This window comes from Gadus macrocephalus, chromosome 7, assembly GCF_031168955.1.
Source record: "Gadus macrocephalus chromosome 7, ASM3116895v1".
Lineage (NCBI taxonomy): Eukaryota > Metazoa > Chordata > Actinopteri > Gadiformes > Gadidae > Gadus > Gadus macrocephalus.
The window spans coordinates 5,910,952-5,933,077 of NC_082388.1; the positions used below are offsets into that span (position 1 = coordinate 5,910,952).

The 22,126-nt window shown below is 41.8% G+C and overlaps 2 protein-coding genes and 1 long non-coding RNA gene across 4 annotated transcripts; 2 read left to right on the forward strand and 1 right to left on the reverse strand.

Moving 5' to 3' along the window:
- Positions 1-408: 408 nt before the first annotated feature.
- LOC132460770 (uncharacterized) lies at positions 409-1,631 on the reverse strand. The gene is made up of 3 exons (XR_009526426.1): positions 1,187-1,631; positions 887-1,079; positions 409-717 (listed from the first exon to the last, which is right to left on the reverse strand). It is a non-coding gene; the product is annotated as an uncharacterized LOC132460770 (long non-coding RNA).
- Positions 1,632-2,606: 975 nt separating this feature from the next.
- LOC132461162 (zinc finger MYM-type protein 1-like) lies at positions 2,607-5,262 on the forward strand. The gene is made up of 3 exons (XM_060056207.1): positions 2,607-2,829; positions 2,948-3,263; positions 3,547-5,262. Exon 3 carries the CDS (start codon positions 4,060-4,062, stop codon positions 5,260-5,262), a length of 1,203 nt encoding a protein of 400 aa, XP_059912190.1. The 5' UTR covers positions 2,607-2,829; positions 2,948-3,263; positions 3,547-4,059.
- A 1,711-nt stretch (positions 5,263-6,973) lies between these two features.
- On the forward strand, positions 6,974-10,674 carry LOC132461284 (uncharacterized). 2 transcript variants are annotated; one of them, XM_060056329.1, is made up of 4 exons: positions 6,974-7,837; positions 8,036-9,451; positions 9,571-9,720; positions 9,831-10,674. In XM_060056329.1, exons 2-4 carry the CDS (start codon positions 8,684-8,686, stop codon positions 9,903-9,905), a joined length of 993 nt encoding a protein of 330 aa, XP_059912312.1. In that variant the 5' UTR covers positions 6,974-7,837; positions 8,036-8,683; the 3' UTR covers positions 9,906-10,674. The 2 variants fall into 2 exon arrangements, with proteins under 2 accessions (XP_059912312.1, XP_059912311.1); XM_060056328.1 differs by having other exon boundaries at positions 9,571-10,674.
- Positions 10,675-22,126: the final 11,452 nt, after the last annotated feature.

Here is a 22,126-nt window from a genome sequence, read left to right on the forward strand (position 1 = left end):
CTACATTATCAATTGCTGATGTAATGTTGATCAAAATGTATTGTAATGGGTCTCTATTGAATAGTCTCACCCCCACAACATTTAGGCCTTAGTTCATTAGATAAGTCTTTACATGCAAAATGGTTGAACAAGTTGTCACATTATGTGAAGCATATTTCTATACATTTCCATTAGACTTTTTTTCTAAATCTGTCCTGAATTGGTAAATTGCTACCAGGTGAATCTTGACTTTCTCTAAAGAAGGGAAATGAGTGAAGTGTTAGATCAACCAACAATCAACCAGTTTACTGAAATAGCTCAAAGGTGCATCTCCTGAACCATGAACTGTCAGTAACGTCAGGAGGTGTAGGAAGACTGCACTGTAGTTCATACAGCAATGCATGTACAGTTTAAGGACTCCATCCTCAACGCATGTATTTTTGTATGTACATTCATATTTATTTATGTATGTGTCTATTTATCTATTCTATTCCAAGGATATATACTCATATATATCACTCATATATCAATCGAAGGCTGGAGGAGTGTAACACATTAATTCTTACTTCCACACATTTGATCACAGCCTCCCTTCTGAGTCCCTGTCCCTGGACTGACAGACTGGCCCGAATAAGGTGTCCCTACCATCACCTCCTCTGACCCTGTCTCTGCCACGTCACCTCCACCATAACTCACGCCAATTGCTTGGCGAAGGGTTGACCCCAGGGTCATTAAGTGCTGGAGGTGGGCGTAAAAATATATTGTTATTATGAATTGCTATTATTTCAACTTTCAACTTAATTTTCAATTCTGATTGCCTTTTATTAGTGAACAACAATTTACTTATTTTATCATCTATCATCTCCACTAAAAAAGCCAAATTAAATTACTTCTGCAATTCGACTACCTGAAAACCCTGAGGCTGCTCATTGTTCACAGGGACCTCATAACACCCACTTTGCGTGGGCTGCGCTAGTATGCGCCTGAAGTTGGACGGTCCAGAGATAGCAGGGGCCTTAGGGAGGATTTGGAAGGCCTGTTTCTTTGGAGGACTGCAGGGGTCTTGACTTTCAAAGTCCGATCGGACGTGTCTACTTGGCCTTTATTAGAGACAGACAAAACAAAAGACAAATACATGAGTTCATAAAGAGACTGGCTTTGCACAAATATGTTGGAACAAAAGGCACTTAAAGCATAAAAGTCATACTTGATTTTTCTTTTGGGTCTCCGGTCTGTTGTTGGGTCTTCGACCTCTGATGCCAAATCGGTCTGGTTTTGAGCCAGTGGCAGCTTCTGGCGACACTCCAGATAGTTATCTGTTGAACAGAACTCGAATTTAGGATTGTATTTATTGATATCATGACTGATCAGTTAATTATTTAAGTATACATACCTGAAGAAAAAAAACCCTGGCATTGTCAAATAGAGGCCAGTTATCCTGGGGCTCTTCCAGCTGCCTTATGGCCCGATTGACTCCCTCAGCCTTGTGGGGGGGCCACCTGCACGCCCCATTATTGTACCATTGCGTTGGCACAACCTCCACCTCCTCGGAATTGTCAAAGCAGACAACGGAAAACATAGCTGGTCTTCTGCATGAGAACAAAAATCACACTCTGTTAACCAGTTTAACCCTACTGCCTTGCCTGCCTAACCTACACACAGGGGCGGCCTTCCCTACAGGCGGGTTAGGCGGCCGCCTAGAGCGCCATCTAGAGGGGGAGCGCAAAATAATGCGCCCAAAAAAATAAATAATAAAAATTATATATTTTTTTCCCCTCCTGGCGCATATTTTTGCGCCCCTTCTATATCTCCAACCAATATTTTGAAATTAAAAAAAATAAATCTAACATTAGGGTAAAATGAGCCAAAAATCGAAAACGGAAGGGGAACCTACCTCCTTGGTTTCGTCAGAACATGCTAGTACTATAAGGCGTTTGGTTAGAGTGTTTTCAAGAATCGAGAATCAAGAACGAAATCAAGAAAATGAAGAGGCAAAAGCCATCCGGGGCGCAATTTAAGAAGAAGAGAAAGGAAGAAGAAGAGAAACGTGCAAAGGAGAAAGGTAAATCTTTAAATCCTGTTCTTTGCCTATAATGAATTCCAAATAGGAAAGGTTGATGAATGCGTGAATTGCTTCGGGCACTTTAGTTGAGATAAGAAGAAAATATGTACCTCAATCAAAGTTGTCCTACTCCCTGTCATATAGTTATTTCAAGATTTTACAGAGGCGGGTATATCAAAAATGATATGTCCATTTATTCTACATTATATAAAAAAAGACATAATTAAAATAGGGGCGCACTGTATAACGACCATAGCCAGTGCAACAGCACTTCAAATATATTACTCGTTGCATAGTACACCCTTTAAGGAAGACAAACACGGCAACTTGTCAACAATGAGGAATACTGGTAAAAATCCAAGTGTTGTATGTCAAATTTAGCGAATGGATTTTGTGTAATCTCGCCTGTTAGCTAACGCTAGCTAGCCAGTGACTTGTGACGTAACTTGTTTTTGCCATTCAGTCAAAACATCAGTTCGAGTTAATTAAGCAATTTGCGTAATTTTCGATGTGTCATTCTTTTTTTTTTTAGTTATCATAACAACGTCAGTTTTGGTGGAGCGAGCTAGCCAGTTTAATTAGATATGATTTAACTAATCAAGAGCTATGCATGCATCTAGGAATATAGAAAGTATGTCAGGCTGTCCAAATAGACCAAAATGCTCAATAACTAATAATGCATACTTTTGTTATATATTTTTTAGGTTCACTTTTAAAATACATGACACCAACTGCTGCCTCAATTGACGAGGAACAGCCACGCACCTCAACTGCGCCACCGTCCTCAAGTGAGTGCAATATGTCAACAGATGTTCCTGATGATAAATTATGTACTGTAAAAGTGACAATATGTTGTGTCATTTCTAATCCACTCAATATATTTACTATTGCGTTCTCTCTGTATAGACCTACAACCACTCGAAGGAACATCAGAACAGCAAGCTGCTCATCCTGAAGAGATGACCACCGATTCCACACTGACCACTGTGTCTGCTTGTTCAGGTGAGTGCAATGTGTCAACAGATGTTCCTGATGATAAATAATGTAATGTAAAAGTTACAATATGTTGTGTCATGTCTAATCCAGCCAATATATTTGCTCTTGTGTGTTCACTCTATAGGTATAGGCCCAGAACCACTGCAAGGAACTTCAGACCAGCGTGTTGTTTCTCATCCTGATTGCACCACTGATTCCACAGATTCCACCCATACACCCTTCTCAGGTGTGTGCCTCGTGAATCTAAAGATTGTTAGCTATTTACCTAATTGACATTACATTGTAATTACATATCTCATTCTGAAACATTTATTAAATACTGAAATGTGTATGTGTATATCTACCCACCACCCCTCCATTCTCATAGAGATCCATTTAAATGCAGAGAGGTTATACAAACAGCTGAATATCTTCTATCAAGAAAGAATGGTTTATAAACTACAACAATTAGGTTTGTGAAGTTATTTTGCATATGAGATGAGAAAGTGTGCTTTTTGTGTGCCACCCAGATGCAGCAAAGACAGACAAGCCATTACCAACCGATCCTGCTGACTGGCCTGCACATCTCACGGACACAATAAAAACAGAGTTTGTTCGGAGAGGACCGAATCAGGTAACACCTGATTTTATTTTTCCAAGGAGAGATGATGGGAGAAGTTGCCACCACCAGTACTTCAGCAGGACCTTAATCAACGGAGAAAGGATTAAAAGAAGTTGGTTGACTTATTCAAAAACGAAAAACAGCCTTTTTTGTTTTTGTTGTCAGCTTTTCTCCCCAAAACACATTCTTTTAACACATGGAGGACTGTCTGATTGGAAGAATGCAAGTGCTGCTCTAAACAGTCACGATAATAGTCAGGAACACCTGAACAATTTGGCGTCATGGAAAGAATTGGCAGTTAGATTAAAACAAGGTACAACCATTGACAAAAAAGAGCAGGCCCTCTTAGAGGCAGAGCAGAGTCGGTGGAGAGCAGTACTGACAAGACTGGTTGCAATTGTAGTCGCTCGCTTTGCGAAATATGTCATTTAGAGGACACTCAGATAAACTCCACTCTCCTTCAAATGGTAACTTTCTGAAAGAGGTTGAGCTTATGGCACTGTTTGACCCAGTGATGAAAGACCACATCCACAAGGTTAAATGTGAAACATCACACCACAGATACTTGGGCAAAACCATCCAGAACGAGTTGATCCAGTGCATCAGTGGAAAAATGCTCTCAACAATGGTGCAGGAAATAAAGAAGTGCAAATACTTTAGCCTCATTTTAGATTGCACCCCGGACGTTAGCCACATTGAACAGCTGTCAGTAGTAATAAGAATTGTGACAGTGGAAGAAGACCCCCGGGTTAAAGAGCACTTTCTGGGATTCCTAGTGGCAGAGGACTCCACGGGAGAAAGTTTGTCTGCCCTGATTTTGAAGAGGCTGGAGGAGTTGGATATTGCCTTTGATGACTGCAGAGGACAGTCCTATGACAATGGGGCAAATATGAAAGGAAAGAACAAGGGAGTACAGGCCAGGCTACTTCAGTTAAACCCAAGAGCTTTGTTCGTGCCTTGTGGGGCATATACACTTAACTTGGTAATTTCTGATGCTGCCAAAAGCTCCAAAGATGCAATATCATTTTTTGGTATTGTGCAGAAGCTATACTGTCTGTTTTCTGCCTCTACACAGAGATGGGCCATCCTCAAACAGAAAGTGAACCTCTCGCTCAAAATGTGGTCAGAAACCAGATGGGAGAGCAGAGTGAAAGCTGTGGAACCTCTGCGATACGAAGCCGCAGCTGTGAGAGAGGCACTGCTTGAGGTGAGAAACCAGGCCAAAGACCCAATGATCAGGATTGAAGCCCAGTCTCTGGCAGAAGAAGTGGGGTCATTCCGCTTTTCACTGTGCACAGTGGTCTGGTATGATGTGCTAAATAAAATTCAGCACGTGAGTAAGCTCTTGCAGTCCCAGACTATGCAAGTGGATGTGGCCGTAAGTCTTCTAAAAAAAACACAACAAGCTCTGGAGTCCTACAGAGCCACAGGCTTTGTGGCTTCACAAACATCAGCCAAGGCCATGTGTGAGGAGATGAATGTGGATGCTGTCCTTGTCCCAGACCTGCCACACCAAGAGCTCATGAAGCAAGCAGAGGCACTTGCACACACCTTAAGCCATGGAGGGAAGTCTGATTTGGATGGGAAGGAGCTGGCCCTTCCCATCCAACATGTCGACTCTTGAGTTGTTCAAGTTCATCCAAACAAAGCAGCTCACAGAGATATACCCAAACCTTTGTATAGCTCTGCGGATCAGTGCAACCCTTCCTGTCACAGTAGCTTCAGCAGAAAGGAGTTTTTCGAAATTAAAACTTTTGAAGACCTACCTGAGGTCAACGATGGCTCAAGAACGCCTCAGTGGTCTGGCTGTGATCAGCATTAATCATGAAGTTGGTGGTCAGATTCAGTACAATGATGTTATTGATCACTTTGCAGCGAGGAAGGCCAGAAGGACTGCACTGTAACCTTTGAAGTGTGGAGTAAAATGTATATAGTTCTTTAGACAACGTTCATTTGCACTTTTTCTATTTGTCAATTTATTTGTTTATTTTTAATATTCTGATTATTTAACACTCTTAGATTTACATATATTATTGTATTGTTTGTTGTTGTTATTATTATTGTTTGTTAACTAAGTTGTTCATTTGTTTTGTGTGCACTTTGCACTTTTGTTCTTGCAATAAATAAAGGTGCAGTACTTTACTGTAGAACTGTTAAGAAAAGGGTCAATGATTTTCTGTTTAAAAAAAAAAAAATCTGTTTCCGTTTGGTGAATTTCGTTTTATTCCATTTCGGCTAATTTTGTTCATGTAGATTGATGGCTTAAAATAAGTGAATAATATGTGCCACAAGTGACTTAGACCTTCTAAGATTGTTGTTTGCCAGCCATCAGCAGGCGATTGGGAAGATGACGTGCAGGTATGTGCAGTGTTGTACAGTCTGCTACTGTCAATGCCTGGTAAGTGTGAGAGCGCCGAAATTGCTTAGATGCCATGCCGAGAGCGGTATTGCAGACATATAGAGATGTAGAACATTATAGCTCGCAACATATTGAGAGCTGTGAACTTAGTTCAAACTTTTGAATAATGAACTATGAACTGAACTCGTTCATTTTAAAATGTGTGAACTATGAACTGAACTAGTCAAGTGAACTTTCCCAAAACGGGGCATGTGTCCATAAACCGTCTCACAGGGGGGTGTGGTCGGAGCGTAGTTCAGCAGGGCACAGGCTTGCCATTTCCTCCGTGGATTTTATTCTTGAATTAATGTTTGTTCATCGTTGCGATCGTTGTTGTGTTTATGTGAAAGAAATGCAGTTACAGGGCAAAACAGTTTTTCAAGGTTGCAATTCAGTTTTCGTGGGGAATTAACAAACTATTTTTTTTTTTTTGCGGAGGGGGGGGGGGAGCGCCAGGAGTGAAGCTCGCCTAGAGCGCCAAATGTGCTGGGGCCGCCCCTGCCTACACAAATGTAACAACAAGAACGATTCCAAAATAACTGAACATATTGACAAATCAAAAAATGCATGTTTTACTGTGTGTGTGTGTGTGTGTGTGTGTGTGTGTGTGTGTGTGTGTGTGTGTGTGTGTGTGTAACAGCCTCTTGCGAATGATGTTCTGCTCTCGCGCGCAAATTTAGTTTTGGCACTATGGGGGAGGGAACCAAGGGAGGGCGGGCTTTCCTATGATTGGCCGTTTCTGAAGCGCGATATTTGATTGACAGCCCTCCTCATTCAATTCTGAATTATACAGTAAATGGCTGAAACGATAGTTACGTATTGTAACTCTAGATTCTATGATTCTAGGCGCAGCCTTTTAAGTGTCGGCCTCATTGTCCTTTAAATAGCTGAAGAAAAGCTGTTTATTGGGAACAGAACGTCCGCCGGTGCACATCGTCTCAACTGTACCCGACCTAGAACTCCGTTGCGTTACATGTGAAGCGCTTGCCCGTTTATGACAACAGGGTTTGAATCACAATTAGACCAAATTAAAGACATTTGTGAATTCATATTGATGTATATATATATATTTCAACTGTATACTATGAATCTGTGCATTTTACTTGTATGAATGTTGCCAAAACTTCAAAGTTTAAAGTGAAATACAACAAGTGGTTAAACGAGTACAGTTGAGACAGATCATCCTATAGGCAGCTTTACACATTAACTAATAGACTATACTTTTTAAAGCGTGTTTTAATGTTTTTTTGCGTAGCTAGTATATTTATATTGTCATTTAGACATTACATAATACAATTAGGTGTAAAATGTTTATGTTCCTTCCAAAAAAATAATGGTACAAACGTTGGCAGTAGCCTAAATTATTGTGGTGTGTGTGTTTGTGAGAGAGAGAGAGAGAGAGAGGGGGGGGGGGGACTTTGTATTTATTTATTTATTTATGTATTTATTTATTTATTTATTTCCCTACTTGCTTACTAACTTATTTGTCTGTTACAGGATGCCACGATCGAGAGTTAGGTCTACAAATAGGGGAGTGCCACTAGAGGACTTAGAGAGGGCTTCCAGGTCTATTGAGTCAGGATTGTCATACAGGAAGGTCGCTGAGATCTTTGGCATACCGCTTTCTACATTGGGCCGCTACATGAGGAAGAAAGGGGCAATGGCAGCGCAGGGAGTAACAGGGCGTCCCTCAGTAGGCTACAGGGGGTGCAATGCTGTGTTTACAGTACAGCAGGAGCAGAGCCTGGTAGCCTATGTCAAGAAGGCTGCGGCGATGTATTATGGTTTACCGCCAAAAGAGGTAGGACAGTATTCAAGAAGACTAAAAGGGGGAGACTAGGCCAAGTAAAATGACAAAAAGCATATGCCTAACTAGTTTTGTAAAAAAAAAAAAAAAAAAAGTCTGCTAAGTGTAATGTAATGTATTAGCCTAACGTGCTTTTTGCATTTCTAAATGTTTAAATGTTTTTTTGTTTGTTTGTTTGTTTGTTTGTTTAAGGTCCGCAAACTTGCCTTTGAGGTTGCCAAGACGTACAACATAAAGATCCCGGATAAGTGGAATGAGGAGTCCATGGCCAGTGCCAGCTGGTTCACAAATTTCATGAAGAGGCATCACGAGTTGTCGATCAGAAGGCCCCAGGCAACCAGCCTTTACAGGCAGAGTAGCTTTAATGAAACGAATGTGAACAAGTTCTTCACCAAGCTCACATCAGTGTACAGCAAGTACCAGTTTCAGCCACAGGATGTCTGGAATATGGACGAAACCGGACTCATGACAGTCCAGAAGCCAGGCCACCTTGTGGCAACGAGAGGGGAACGCCGGGTGGGGAGCATCACCTCGGCAGAGAGGGGAACCCTCGTGACGATGGCACTGGCCTGCAATGCCATGGGGAACATTATCCCACCCCACTTCATTTTCCCCCGGAAAAGGTTTTTGCCCCATTTTGTGCTGGGTGGTCCTGAGGGGTGCCTTGGCACAGCCAATGGGAGTGGGTGGATGCAGGAGGAGGATTTCTTGACTTAACTCAGGCACTTTGTGCATCATACAAGGGCGTCGGCGGAGAAAAAAGTCCTTCTCCTGCTGGACAATCATTCCTCCCACATTTCAACGGCCGCAATCAACTACTGCAGAGAGAATGGGGTGGTCATGCTGTCCTTTCCACCCCATTGCACACACCACCTGCAACCCCTTGATAAGGCAGTGTATGGGCCATTGAAGAGGCTGCTTGCAAGTGAGATGGACCAGTGGCACCGTCACCACCCCGGCAAAACTGTGACAATCTACGACATGCCATCGCTGCTGAACACCATCCTGCTGGAGGCAGCATCCCCAAGAAACATCTTGAAGGGGTTCAGCAGCACGGGGATTTGGCCGCTGAACAAAGACATTTTCCCAGCTGATGTCTTCCTTCCAGCCTCGGTGACAGACAGACCCCCTCCAGTCATCCCTGGGCCATCCCATGACGACCCCTCTCTCTCTCTCCCTGGGCCATCCAACACTGACCCCTCTGTGATGTGCAGCGCGGATCTCTCTCTCTCTCTCCCTGGGCCTTCCAACGCCGACCCCTCTCTCTCCCTCGCCGGCCCATCCAACGCCGACCCCTCTCTCTCCCTCGCCGGCCCATCCAACGCCGACCCCTCTCTCTCCCTCGCCGGCCCATCCAACGCCGACCCCTCTCTCTCCCTCGCCGGCCCATCCAACGCCGACCCCCCTGTGATGCGCCGCGCCGACCCCTCTCTTTCTCTCGCCGGCCCATCCAACGCGGATCTCTCTCTCTCCCTCCCTGGGCCTGCTGCCGATGTGTCATCACAGCTTCTTGACGGCTCCCTCACCCTTGTGTTCCCAGAATTCCCAGACTTGGAGTTGGTGACCATTCTTTTGGGGGAACCTGAAGAAGTTGTCGTCACTACTGAGGTAAGGAAAACTCATACCACATTTAATAATTGATTTCACATTATGATTTTGAAAATGCAATGCTCAGTTTTGATGTGTTTGCAATAAAAAAATTTTGTGCTTTTGTCCATCTTCACTAGGAAAATGAATTTTCACCCGAGAATGTCAGGCCCTTTCCACGTGCTGGCCCAAGGAAAGCGAGCAGCAGCAGGAGGAAGAGGAACACAGAGATCCTCACAGACACTCCAGTAAAGGAGGCTATGGAGGAGAAGAAGGCTGCACCAAAAAAGGTGAAGCGCAACATACTGAAGGAGAAAAAAAATGGAGGGAAGGTGGGGAAACAAAAAACATATGAGGATACTCAATGCCTTGTGTGCTCGGAATGGTTTTCTTATTCAAGACCAGGAGAGGATTGGACGGCCTGCTCTGTTTGCTGTATGTGGTCCCACACTGCGTGTACCCCTGGTGGTGCTAGTAGTTCCATGTACACATGCCACCATTGTGAGTAGGGCGAACATGTATGTATCTTTGGAAAAAAAAATACGTAACAAACTTTACAATTTAAATATATTTTAAATATTGAATACCCAGCTTTTAACCTGACATGATGGTTCCTAAATATTTGTTATTATATTTGTTACAAGTTATTTGTTATTATATTATTGTTGTTATTATATTTGTTATAAGTTATTTGTTATAAGTTATTTGTTTAACCAGTTTTTTAATATTATATGATGACATTGATGAGTTGAAAAAAATAATAAATGTAGCCTAGGCTAAGCTTAAAAAGTGGATGTTTGTTGTTTGCTTTACCCTGCTATTAATAGATGGTGTGATGTAAATTACATTGATTATAGACTTATGGGTTGTAGTCTATGGTATTTTAACCTAATACATTAGAAAAACACATGAACACATAATTATTTCAATGATTTAAATACAAAGACAAAGACTGGCATGTCACATTTCCATTGTTTTCAATGGAGTCTCAACTGTACCCTACCATTTTTCAGCGAGGGTACAGTTGAGACAAAAGTGCACTTTTTTTATTTGATTGATTGTATAAAAATTAGACACCTTCAAGATATAAATCCTTGGTTATATTTTGGCACACACCCTGAAAATATGTTAAGTCTAAAATAATTTCTTTTTTGGTGTCTTTTAATAGTCTAATTTGTGTGAGGAAGCTGGTAAAAGTAAACGTGTATCCAACTGTACTCAGTCTACCCTACCTGACATTTTTATTTTATTGTTTATTGTTATTGTTCCCCTGCTTTGGCAATGAGTTGTAACTGGTCATTTAACAACATTTTGAGGAGATAATCTGCTGGTTGGTGAGGGGTGTCACATGCCACCGCACACTTTTTGCACTTTTTTTTGCCAATTTCGGATGACGCAAAGCAAAATCATCTCTACAGATGTAATGTTTGCGATTGTCGATGCCGTTAATTTGTGAAACGACTGTCACTGCCCTCTAGAGGATTTATTGCGTAACATCCATAAGAACGCTGAAACCAGACGGAGGTATGAAGGATAGTTCCGGGGGCAACGTTTGGGGCGACGGACAAATTTCGTCCGGATCCGGAGGTATGGATCGGCCTTAAAGTGTAAACCCAGGATCTTTGTTTTGGCATTAAAACCCATCAAATAAGCCTCCCAGATACCTTTTTCATTGAAAATCGAGTATTATAGTTTGCCTATTGTGTGTAAGGATTTGTGGTGGGAATTTACGGACCACGTCAATCGTTTTCTGCGTCAACCGGGTAGAATAAAGTCATCAGAACGTTTAACAATTGCGGTCATATTTGTGTAAAAACGGTACAAGACCATACAACAAACAATAAAACAAACGTTGCAAGGAGAAGTCCATTATCAGCTTCCACTGATAGATTACCATTTTATTAACCAAATGGTAAGGTAGTATTGGGGGGCAATGCTGTCTTGGCAATGTGAATTCCTGGCTTTAGCCAATGCAATGGAGTTCTCCTTGCAACGTTTGTTTTATTGTTTGTTGTATGGTCTTGTACCTTTTTTACACAAATATGACCGCAATTGTTAAACGTACTGATGACTTTATTCTACCCGGTTGACGCAGAAAACGATTGACGTGGTCCGTAAATTCCCACCACAAATCCTTATACACAATAAATCGAGGTTAACCTACCTGGACAACTCACAAGATCATCTTTCACTTCCTCGAATGAAGTTAGGGCTTATAAATTTGTTTCTTGACGCAAACACGAACCATCTCTCTCTTGACTTCAAGCTGTGGATGGGTCGTCTTCTCTGGTGCTTGAGCTGTCCTTCACTCTATGCGTCAATCACGTGTGCAGTGCGTCTTCCGTCAACAACGTGCCATGCTTGATTGTAGCGAACAATTATTTTGTAACTGTAACTTACATATGCAATTCCTTTAATTTACGTGTCAACACTTGCTATATATTATTTATAAATATATATTATATAAATGATAAATTCCAAAACTTTCCTCCTTGAACTGAACTCCGGCGCATTCGGCAATCGACTTGTGTGGACTTCCTGTAAACACGGACCTCCCGGTAATGCTTGTTAAACTGTCTTTTTAAATAAACTCCGGGTTTGCAAACTAAGTTGTTTGTGCTTCGTTTTATGTGTAGGGACCCTAGTCATGCTACTGCAGAGGTTTGGTGCTATTTAGTGGTTCAAAAATGCGAAGCGAAACACTATGCCCCAAGTCAACAACATGGACGCCAAACATTGCGCCCGGCAAACTACAATGCTCAATTTTCAATGAAAAAGGTATCTGGGAGGCTTATTTGATGGGTTTTAATGCCAAAACAAAGATCCTGGGTTCAATTTGCGCCGGAATTACACTTTAAGAACGCACATTTCAGTTCCTCATAACGGTGCCTGCCGTTTTTTAACGCCCCCTGCCCTGCCCCCATGGTGTTGCGGCGTCAACCTGCGTTAGTGCTGGGCGCTATACCGGTTCAGACTGAATAACGGTGTGTATTTTCGTTAGGAAATGCTTTTGTTATATACCGCCATACCGGTGTATTTGATTACACAACGTTCGGAACGCTGCGCTGCGCGAAACTGTTTCAGACGGGACCCTTTTCAATGTTGCGCTAAACACGCATGGTATGGGGCTGTTTCCCAAAGTGAAGGCTGCAGCCTTGCTAGGACGCGTCCTTGCTAGTCGCGTCCTATGGAGATGAGACTAGAGTGCTAGCTCGAGTGCTTCCTAGCGTTTGTAACGTCGGACTTTGGGAACGACTTGGTAGTGTGGAAGCGCTTCCGCTTCCGCCTTTTAATACTTTGTGTCCGCTTGTAAACACATGTGCGCTTATGAATAAAACATGGCAGCAATCAAGCTGATCGATATTTATTTGACTTTTGTCTGTTATGAATGCGGTCATGTCTCCTTCGCATGGAGCCTCTTTGGGGAAGTCACAAAAGCTTTGTTGTGGTTGATCGAATTGTCTTTATTAAAAGGAAAATCCATTCAATTTTTATAAAACTAAGTGAAATTGTCTGAGAACTTAATTCATGCATCACATTTACAGTACGGTTGATTACTATTATGCAGGGGGAAAAAGACAAAGAAAGAGATGATAAACGTGTATTTGGATATATTATTTAACTGATCTGGGTCCGTGTTCACAAAGGATTTTAGGGCTAAAAGTAGGTCCTAACTGGCGAATTTAGGAGTAACTCCTAAAAATAATGGGCGTGTCACTCTTAAATTTAGGACTCCTAACTTTTTTCACTAAGAGCAATTCACAAAGTATTTTAGGCCTAAAAGTAGCAGCTTAAAAGTCCTCAAGAGGACTCCTAACTCAGTAAGACCTATTCACAAAGAATCGTAAATGCTTGCGAGACGAAATGTTAGGGTATTAAACTTGTTGTGGAGTTAATCGTAATGCAATAACATCCCTGACTAACAGGAATAATCCGATTAGTCCCGAAATAAAATGTTTGGCCATACTACGTTATTTAGCAACAGGTGCAATGCAACTTTGCAATGCCGACGATTTAAAAATATCGCAACCATCAGTCAGCCGTGCCATAAACTTTCCTTTGGACATTCAACAATTACACAGGATCAAAGCCAACTTCATGGCAATTGCAGGTATGCCCGGTGTGGTCGGTGCTATTGACGGGACGCACATAAAAATAATTGCGCCATCAAAAGACGAGGACGTGTTCGTCAATAGGAAGAAAGTGCATTCCATCAACACGCAGGTTGTTTTTGATGCAAATTTTAACATAGCCTGGATGTTGTTGCAAAGTGGCCTGGATCTTCAGCTACCCATGATTCGCTTATTTTAATTGAGAGCGGTCTGAGGCAGCTTTTTGAGATGTACCAGTTGGGTGTCATTTGCTGGGAGACAGTGACTATCCATGCAAGACGTGGCTCTAGACACCCTACCTCAATCCACAACCGGGAGCACAGTTAAAGTATAACATGTAAGTGATTATGCATATTACGCTTAGTTCTACGTGTAAAACACATCGTATTGGCTCTTTGACACCTTTTATTTGTTGAATCGATATTTATTATTATTTACTGATTTCTTCCATATATGCTAGAGCACACAAACATACACGAAATGTTGTGGAGAGAGGAATTGGGCAGATGAAACGTCGGTTCATGTCCTCCACGGCGAAATACGCCTCACCCCAGAGACAGGGCAAGCACAGTCATTACTGTATGTGCCATTCTACACAACCTCTGCAAGCGGAGGAACATTCCACAGCCAGACGATGATGATGATGATGATGATGGCGATCAACATGACAATGAATTTGGCCGGCATTTAGGGATCACTTTGAAAACACATTTTAGGTAAACACCTTGGCACAAATCAGTCAACACTTGTGTAGTTCATAACATTTATTTTCTTTAAAATTGTACGTATTTTTATTGTTTGCTTTCTCTCTCTCTTGAACGTGCAGGCTACAACGTCATTATCGTGGTCTGCACAAAATTGTCATTGTTTTTTCTGCTAACTGCACTATAACTACTTAATAGGAATTCATTTCTAGCCTAGGCTATTTCCTTGTTTTTCGGTGATTCAGTGGGCTCGTCTGAACAACCAATCACCGAACTGACTGCTTCTAAACTCGTGCACGAGAATTGACGTAATCCATAGCAACGGCGCGTCACTCTTAGTTCACTCTTTGTGATTTATCCTTAGTAAGAGTAGGTCTCAGCGGCTTTGTGAATAATTTTTAAGAAAAAACTCCTACGTAAAATGTTTTAGCGCGAGTTAGGAGCACTCCTAGCGGTAAGATAAAATGCTTTGTGAATACGGCCCCTGATTCATTCATTCATATATGCCTACAATCTACCAGTGCTTTGAACACATAAGTATATCATATAAAATACAATTAAATACGTTCATTAAAAATTACAAACATTGCAAATGATCGGTTGTGCATTAATTTTACAACATTGGATAGTGGCACTATCCCTTCCACCGGTAAACAAATGTTTGTGCGCCACCCTAAGGCGCACAAAAGCCTCCGTTTGCTGGGCTGACCCTAAAAAAAACGATTCAACACAAACATAAATAGGTATACATAAATAATTTAATCTTGTGAGCGAGTAAATTGACATTGGTGACAGTGGTGTTTAACACCAGCTACGTCCATGCAAAATATAGCAACGTATCATTAAGTTGCAAAAACGTTTGAAAAGTGGCACAGGTCTTTAGGCTTGATTATTTGCATTAACATGATGAATCTATAAAAAGCAATACGGCACAAAATATTTCTGAAAACTAATATAACTTCACTTCGTTTGAACGCAGAGCTGCCAACTCTCCCGTTTTTCCCGGGTTTCTCCCGTTTTCTGATCCATCTCCCGCCGCCCTCCCGTTTTGTCATTTCTCCCGGTTAACTCCCGTATTTCACGATGTCCAAACTTATTTTATTTATAATCAAATCAAAATGTGTGTCGAATGTTCTAAAGTTGCCAGATCATGTATCAAACGCAAGCATGAGAGGCAACGCAAGCGTCAGCCAATCAAATGCATTTGCAGCAAATACGACAGCACAGGCTGTAGCCAATCAGATCACGTCTATGGTCACTTCTCAAGAGCGCAGAGCTAAAAAAAAAAACATGGCGGAGCAAACTCTGTAAATGGTCGTATAAAAATGGCAGAAGCGGGTGTACCATCGAAGAATATTAAATATATGTGTACTTTTAAGTCGGAATGGACCAAAGAGTATGATTCAATATCAAATAGTCACCTGGACAATAGTCACGCTTTTTGTAAAGCGTGTCGGGTTGATTTTAATATAGGGCACGGCGGTAAAAATGACGTCCGTCAACATTTAAAGTCCCTGAAACATGTCCGTGCTGCCGGGGCACAAAAGGGCACTCAGGCGATAACGGGTTTCATCACTAAGGCCCCGTTTACACGAGGACGCTTGCGGGTGAAAACGACAAAATATTTCATCGGAAGTGCCTTTCGTTTAGACGGTGACGGCGTTTTTGGGGCATGAAAACGCATAAATCTGAAACCACCCTCCAGAGTGGAAAAGTTGAAAACGCTCCGCCGTAGCGTTTCCGTCTAAACTGCCAAGACGCAAAACACTGCTCAGATCTGCTCACGTCGCGTACGCGTTTACGTCACATACATGTGCCAGTACAAGGAAATAAACAAACATGTCAGATTATTTCCATGCGTCGGACCTTCAAGCTGCTCTGGCAGCTCTAACAAGCATACAGGAGTATTTCCACGAAATGTACAGGATATTTAGCGATAGTATTACTGAACAGAGAAGGATCTTTTTGTTTTTTGCGGCACGGATAAGAGAAGGAAGATTCTACGCATGCGCTCAGACATGGCGGTGTTGTGTGATAGTCTATCACAGCACCACCTAGCAGCCTGGCATGCATACCCAATCGAATTCCACACACTTTTGCGTCACCGTATGCACGCAGATTTCCTCCCGAAAACGCTCGTCTAAACGCGGAATAAAAAGTGAAGACGCAACGCCACTTCTGCGTCTTCTGTTCAGACCGTCATCGTGTAAACGTAGCCTAAGGGACAAAACGAGCAGGAACAAGTGCTCCAGGCTGAGCTGAAAATGGCAATGTTGGTTGCCAAAAACAACCTCTCGTTTTCGTTTTGTGACGAATATTCAGCAACTGTGGCATCGATGTTCCCTGACTCCGCAATTGCCAAAAAATATTCGTCTGGGAGAACGAAGACAACACAACTCCTAAAAGGTAAGTTATCATTTTTTTTCCTCACAATTTCCATAAAACGGTGGTGTATTTCTTGTATTTCTTGGTTCAGTGGCGTAACGTAGTCACAACAACGGGCCCTAGTCAGTGGCGTTAGGCAGTTAAGTAAGTGGCTCCTAAAACATTTTACAGTCCCGTGCCCCCTTCTTTCCATGTTTGTGACGGCCGGCTCGCCCTCGTTGTCAGGGTGGATCACTAACAGCCGCTGCCACGCCCCCTCGTCCCGCGCACATATTCCACCTTCAGTCTATTTAGATTGACGTAGAAAAGTCTAATGTCCCCAGCAATACCCACGGGCCAGGTGCAGCGATAGACCCAAAGCAGCAGCATAATTAAAACAAAACAGTAGTATTTAAAAGTCACTGTTACTTATTTCTTTTTTTTAGGTGCCATTGCCCCAGAGCTAAATGATGAGGTGACAGCCACCTGCCAGACCCAGCCATTTGGTCTGCTGTGTGATGAATCAACAACACTTCAGAAAGAGAAGGAGCTCGTTATTTTGGCTCGTCTATATGATGAAGATAGTCTTGAGGTGGTCACTAAATTTATTGATTTGCCAGTTTGCAATGTTGGAACAGCAGACAGCATTTTTGAGAAGCTGGCAACCTCTTTAACGTAAGTTTATTGCCGATTTAGATAACATCAGATTAATCTTTATTGTCACTGAAAGTTAAAAGTTCAGCAAGGGAATGATGTTTAATGCACTTAAGGCTCAGTTCAATTTCCTCCTATGTTCAATTTCATCCTATGTTTTCAACAAATGCATTTGTCTAATGACAGAACCAGAGGAATAACATGGGATAACCTGGTGGCCTTCAACTCGGATAACTGCAATGTTATGAAGGGAAGGCACAATTCAGTTATCACAAAATTGAAAGCAAAGCAGCCTCACATCCAGGATGTGGGCTGTGTTTGCCACCTCGCCCAACTTGCCACAGGCTGCGGCATCAAGGCCATGAAGGCCCCAGTGGAACAGTTGTTGGTCGGGGTATACTCCCACTTTGATAAAAGGTGAGTTAATAAAAAAAAGTTTGACAGCCTATTCTTGGTCATTTTACCTGGAGTATTTCATGTAATGGTTTATCTTTACTAGGCTATTTCATCATCACATTTTGAACTTTTCTTACTATTGTCCATATTTGTTTGTTTGTTTGTGTTTCCGGGTATAGCGCAAAGAGAAATGAACTCTACAAGGAGTTTGTGGAGTTCACCGACACAGACAAAATGAAGCTATTCAACAAGATGGCTCAGCCTCCACACGTGCATTCTGAGAATGTTAAATCAGTGGCCTGCTCTTCAGGCCTACTTTAACAGCTACGAGGACGAGACTAGTGTTAAAGTTAGGGATCTGGCAGGCTACCTCAATGATCCTGAGATTAAGTTTGATTTTCTTTTTCTGAGTGCTGCTCTCAAGCCATTGGTTGCGTTCAACACTGTCTTCCAGGTAGGTAGGATGAATGTTGAACACCTAGCATTATATATACATGAAATAGTTTTTTCACATTACATTTTTACCCATGTTACCCATTTTTTACCAAAAGGGAGAGGGGGTGCTGATACACAAACTCCACAACGAGATGACTAGACTGGTGAAGAGGTATTTGGGCTACATTCTCCCAGCCAGAGCCATAGCGAATATCCCAGTCAGAGAGGTGTCACTCGGTCAGGAACACCAGCTGAAAAATGAAGATCTTTTCATTGGAGCTGAGGCCAGAGTATTCCTCGAGAAAGAGGAACTACCATCGGTCACAATGACCAAAATCTATCAGTAAGTTATAGCTTCAGTTATGACGCCTTCATGCTTAATTTGTATTTCTCTGGGATTCCTGGTTAATATATTGTGTTCTCCTGTCACTATTGTGTTTTTAGGACAGTCAGGGACTTCTAGGTGGAAGCCATAAGGAAGATGCTCAAGGCCTTCCCCCTTGATTCTCCTTTGCTTCAAGACCTGGACGTGCTGGACCCAGCCTCTCGCCTAGACCTCTCTCCTGAAACAGGTTGACTTTCTTGTTTTATCATTTGCCTTACATTCAAATGATAATGTTTTTGTACAAAAAAGTATTGAGCACTGTCAGACTTTAAGTCACCTAACTGAGCAAAGATTTGTACAATAATTAAGTACATTAAGCATTTTGTAAGAAATCCTTCTAATAGGATGTTTGAAAATGTGTTAGTGTCAAGGCTAGGGTGCTTGTTTCCTCAACTGGGACTTGATCCTGATCAGCTGAGAGAGGAACTGACAGACTACCAGGTTGCAGACAGCAAGGAGTTACCTCAGGAACAGAGAGTGGACAGATTCTGGGGCCTTGTAGGGAAAGACAAGCGCTTCAGTCAGCTGGCTAGACTGATGAAGGCATTACTGTGCATCCCACACAGCAATGCCTCCTCAGAGAGGACTTTTAGTATGGTTAAGAAAATTGTAACAAAAAATCGTACTAGTTTAAATAACAGCACTTTGTGTGCTCTTTTATCATGTAAAATCAACTTCACTAAGCCTGCCTCGAAGTACACCCCATCAAAAAAAACACTTAGGGCAGCCAAGTCAGCCACCTATATATATAACACTAAACAGTAGTTTTAAGACCTCTGCAATGTACATTAACTGTTTCTGTGATGATTTTTATGAATTATTTAATTTAATTAAGTTTGCTTATTTATTCATGAATTATTTTATTGTATTGTATTGTATACAATGTAATGAATTGATAATAAGTTATTGCAAAAGTTAGTTATAATAATTAATAAGTGATTGTGAATACATAAATAATAATACATAAAACATTTTTTTGGTTAATAAACAAAACAGTAGTAGTTTTAAGACTTGTGCATGAAACACTAATTGTTTCTGTTATGTTCATGAGAATGATTTTGTTGTGTCATGAATTGATAAGTTATTGTAATAGTTAGTTAATAAATAAGTGATTGTCAATGAATTCATTGTGAATACATACATAATGATACATAAAAAATACGTTTTTTGTTAATGAATACAGTTATTGTGTATTCATTTATATACTGAAGACTACATGATGAATATGTTGTCTATAAATAGCTACTTATATGCACAACATCCCTTAAAACCAACATTTGTAACCACCTCTGTCATCCATGCTCCCCACCACCGGCCCCGCCCCCCGCCGCCGAAATCTCCCGGATTTTGCTAGTCAAATGTTGGCAGGTATGTTTGAACGTGTACTGCTCTGCCATTTTCAAGAACCCGCCCAGTGAACGCAGAGGATTGTGGGTAGTTTTGGCTCGTCTAGGATGCAGCGATGCATCCTTGAAAAATCTCGGAATTCTCAAATCAAAGGACGCAAAAATGGCGCGGCTTTCGAGTGTCCTCAACATTGGAACAGTGCTTGTCGGCGTTCTATGACGTAGCGTCCTTAAAAGGGCGGCCGTTGAGCATGCTTCCTTGACATTGGGAAACAGCCCGACTACGACTTTCTTTATAGGTCCATGACTGCGAGGCGTGGTATTTCAGGCCAACTGGTAAAAGAGTGTCACGGCTTTCAAACATATAAACCATAAAGCCTATGGGCTCCTCGAGACTCGGGACGGACTTGTCAACGCGCTGCGGCATCGCTTACTTGATGTTGTTTTGATTGAAGATCGGCAGGTTGGAGTCAGTGGGTGAACGTGAATGAACGTGTGTGTGTGTGTGTGTGTTGCGAGCGAATGTAATTTTAAAGTAACAAACAAACAAACTCAAAGCCGATGCATGCATCCAAAACTTTCTGTTCAAAACCAAATAAACAAATCAAAAACAGTCGTTATTCGCTTCAAATACTTTTTCTTTTCAAAACTTGGGAATTAATACAGCGCGGTACCGAGCGGTTGAAAACAATGTTGGCGTCTCCTGTGGCTGCCTTGCGCACCTGAGTTATGTTACTTAATATGACTTTGGCAATAATGTTGCGCCATGATGCGTGCCTGCCTGCTTTCAGCAAGTAATTAATATTATTATTATTATTATTATTATTATTACTCATAACAAGTCGTGCATGTATGCAAGTCTGTGCAGTTTCGTTTTTTAAAGTACCGGTTCGAGAACCGTTTTAGCACCGGAACCGTTTGAAAAGTACAGAGTAGGCACCGCTATCGGATAAAACTCAAACGATACCCAACCCTATTTATAACCAGTGGTCCATTTTATTTGTATTGCTTTTTTACTTGTCTCCTTTCCTCGCCGTATTCCTCTCTTTTTAACACTTATATATACACAATATTCATCCCTGTTCCTTCACTTTGTTCTTGTTTTTCCAAGTTGCGCGTACACACACACACACACACACACGTTGTCTCACTCATCGTTTAATAAAAATACTATTTCATTGATCCAAGCGAAATGCTTGTTATTCTTTATTATATTTGATACTTTGTGTATGGCTTAGTCTTAAAAGTATCATGTTTGTGTAGTCAGCTGCCTCATCAGAAGAAGGAGCCTGGAAACTAAATGCTAAATGGTCTGTTGCTACTCTGCTTTCTCAATCGCTCTCTAACCACGGGTAAGTTGTTACGTATTTTAAGCACATAAGCTGCCCCCACATAGTCACTAGGAAGCAGGATCGAACCCACAACCCAGCTAGCATGTATATAGCAGGGATGCAAACAGCTCACTTTTTAAGTGAGACTCACTTTTTTGACGGCCAAATGGGTCACTTGTGTGGTTCATGCAGATCAGAGGAGTTTTTGTTTGGGGGGGGGGGGGGGGGGGGGTCTAATTTGCGCCAGAACTCCTCGTTCCCGTAACTAAGCGTTTCTGGTATCTAGATCTTTCAAAAACTATCAAGCGGAGAAATATAGCTTGGGCCGGTATATTAATCATTACGGTAGCCCACACTACTTCCGCAGAACTGCCGTCAAATCACAGAGACAAGATTCACCAGCACCTGAAGTATTTGTAACGTGAGCTTCTATGTACCGTAACTCCTGAATGGTTGGGGAATTTCTAAATTTTCGACCGGTTTCTGAAAGTAAAGAATGACAGCTTAAGGTAAGGTTGCAGTCTTTTGCTGAAAGTTTAACATGAATATTATTTGTCTTGGAAGTATCCATGATGGAGTGACCAGACGTTCCCGGTTTCAGGGGACAGTCGCAGCTTTTGGTTGTCTATCCCCGGGAAAATAAAAATAAAACTGTCCCCGTTTTTTTTAAGATAAAAAATTAAGGAAGGCCGATATCAATCAAACTGATGGCCACACAGGAAATCTCCCCGTTTCTCTCCGCCTTTTTGGGAATTATGTCCTGGTATTGAACATCGGACGACTGGTCATTTTCATCCATGATATCAGTTACCTTGAGCTGATGTTAGCTAGCGTATAGACCTGCATAGTTAGAGATAACACTGTTCCCAATTAAGTGTGGCGTAGGTAATCTAGGCCTAGGGAACGTGAAAGCTTGCGATGTGTGCGTTCGCACCAAACGCGACGGGGCGACAGTATCCCATACAAAGT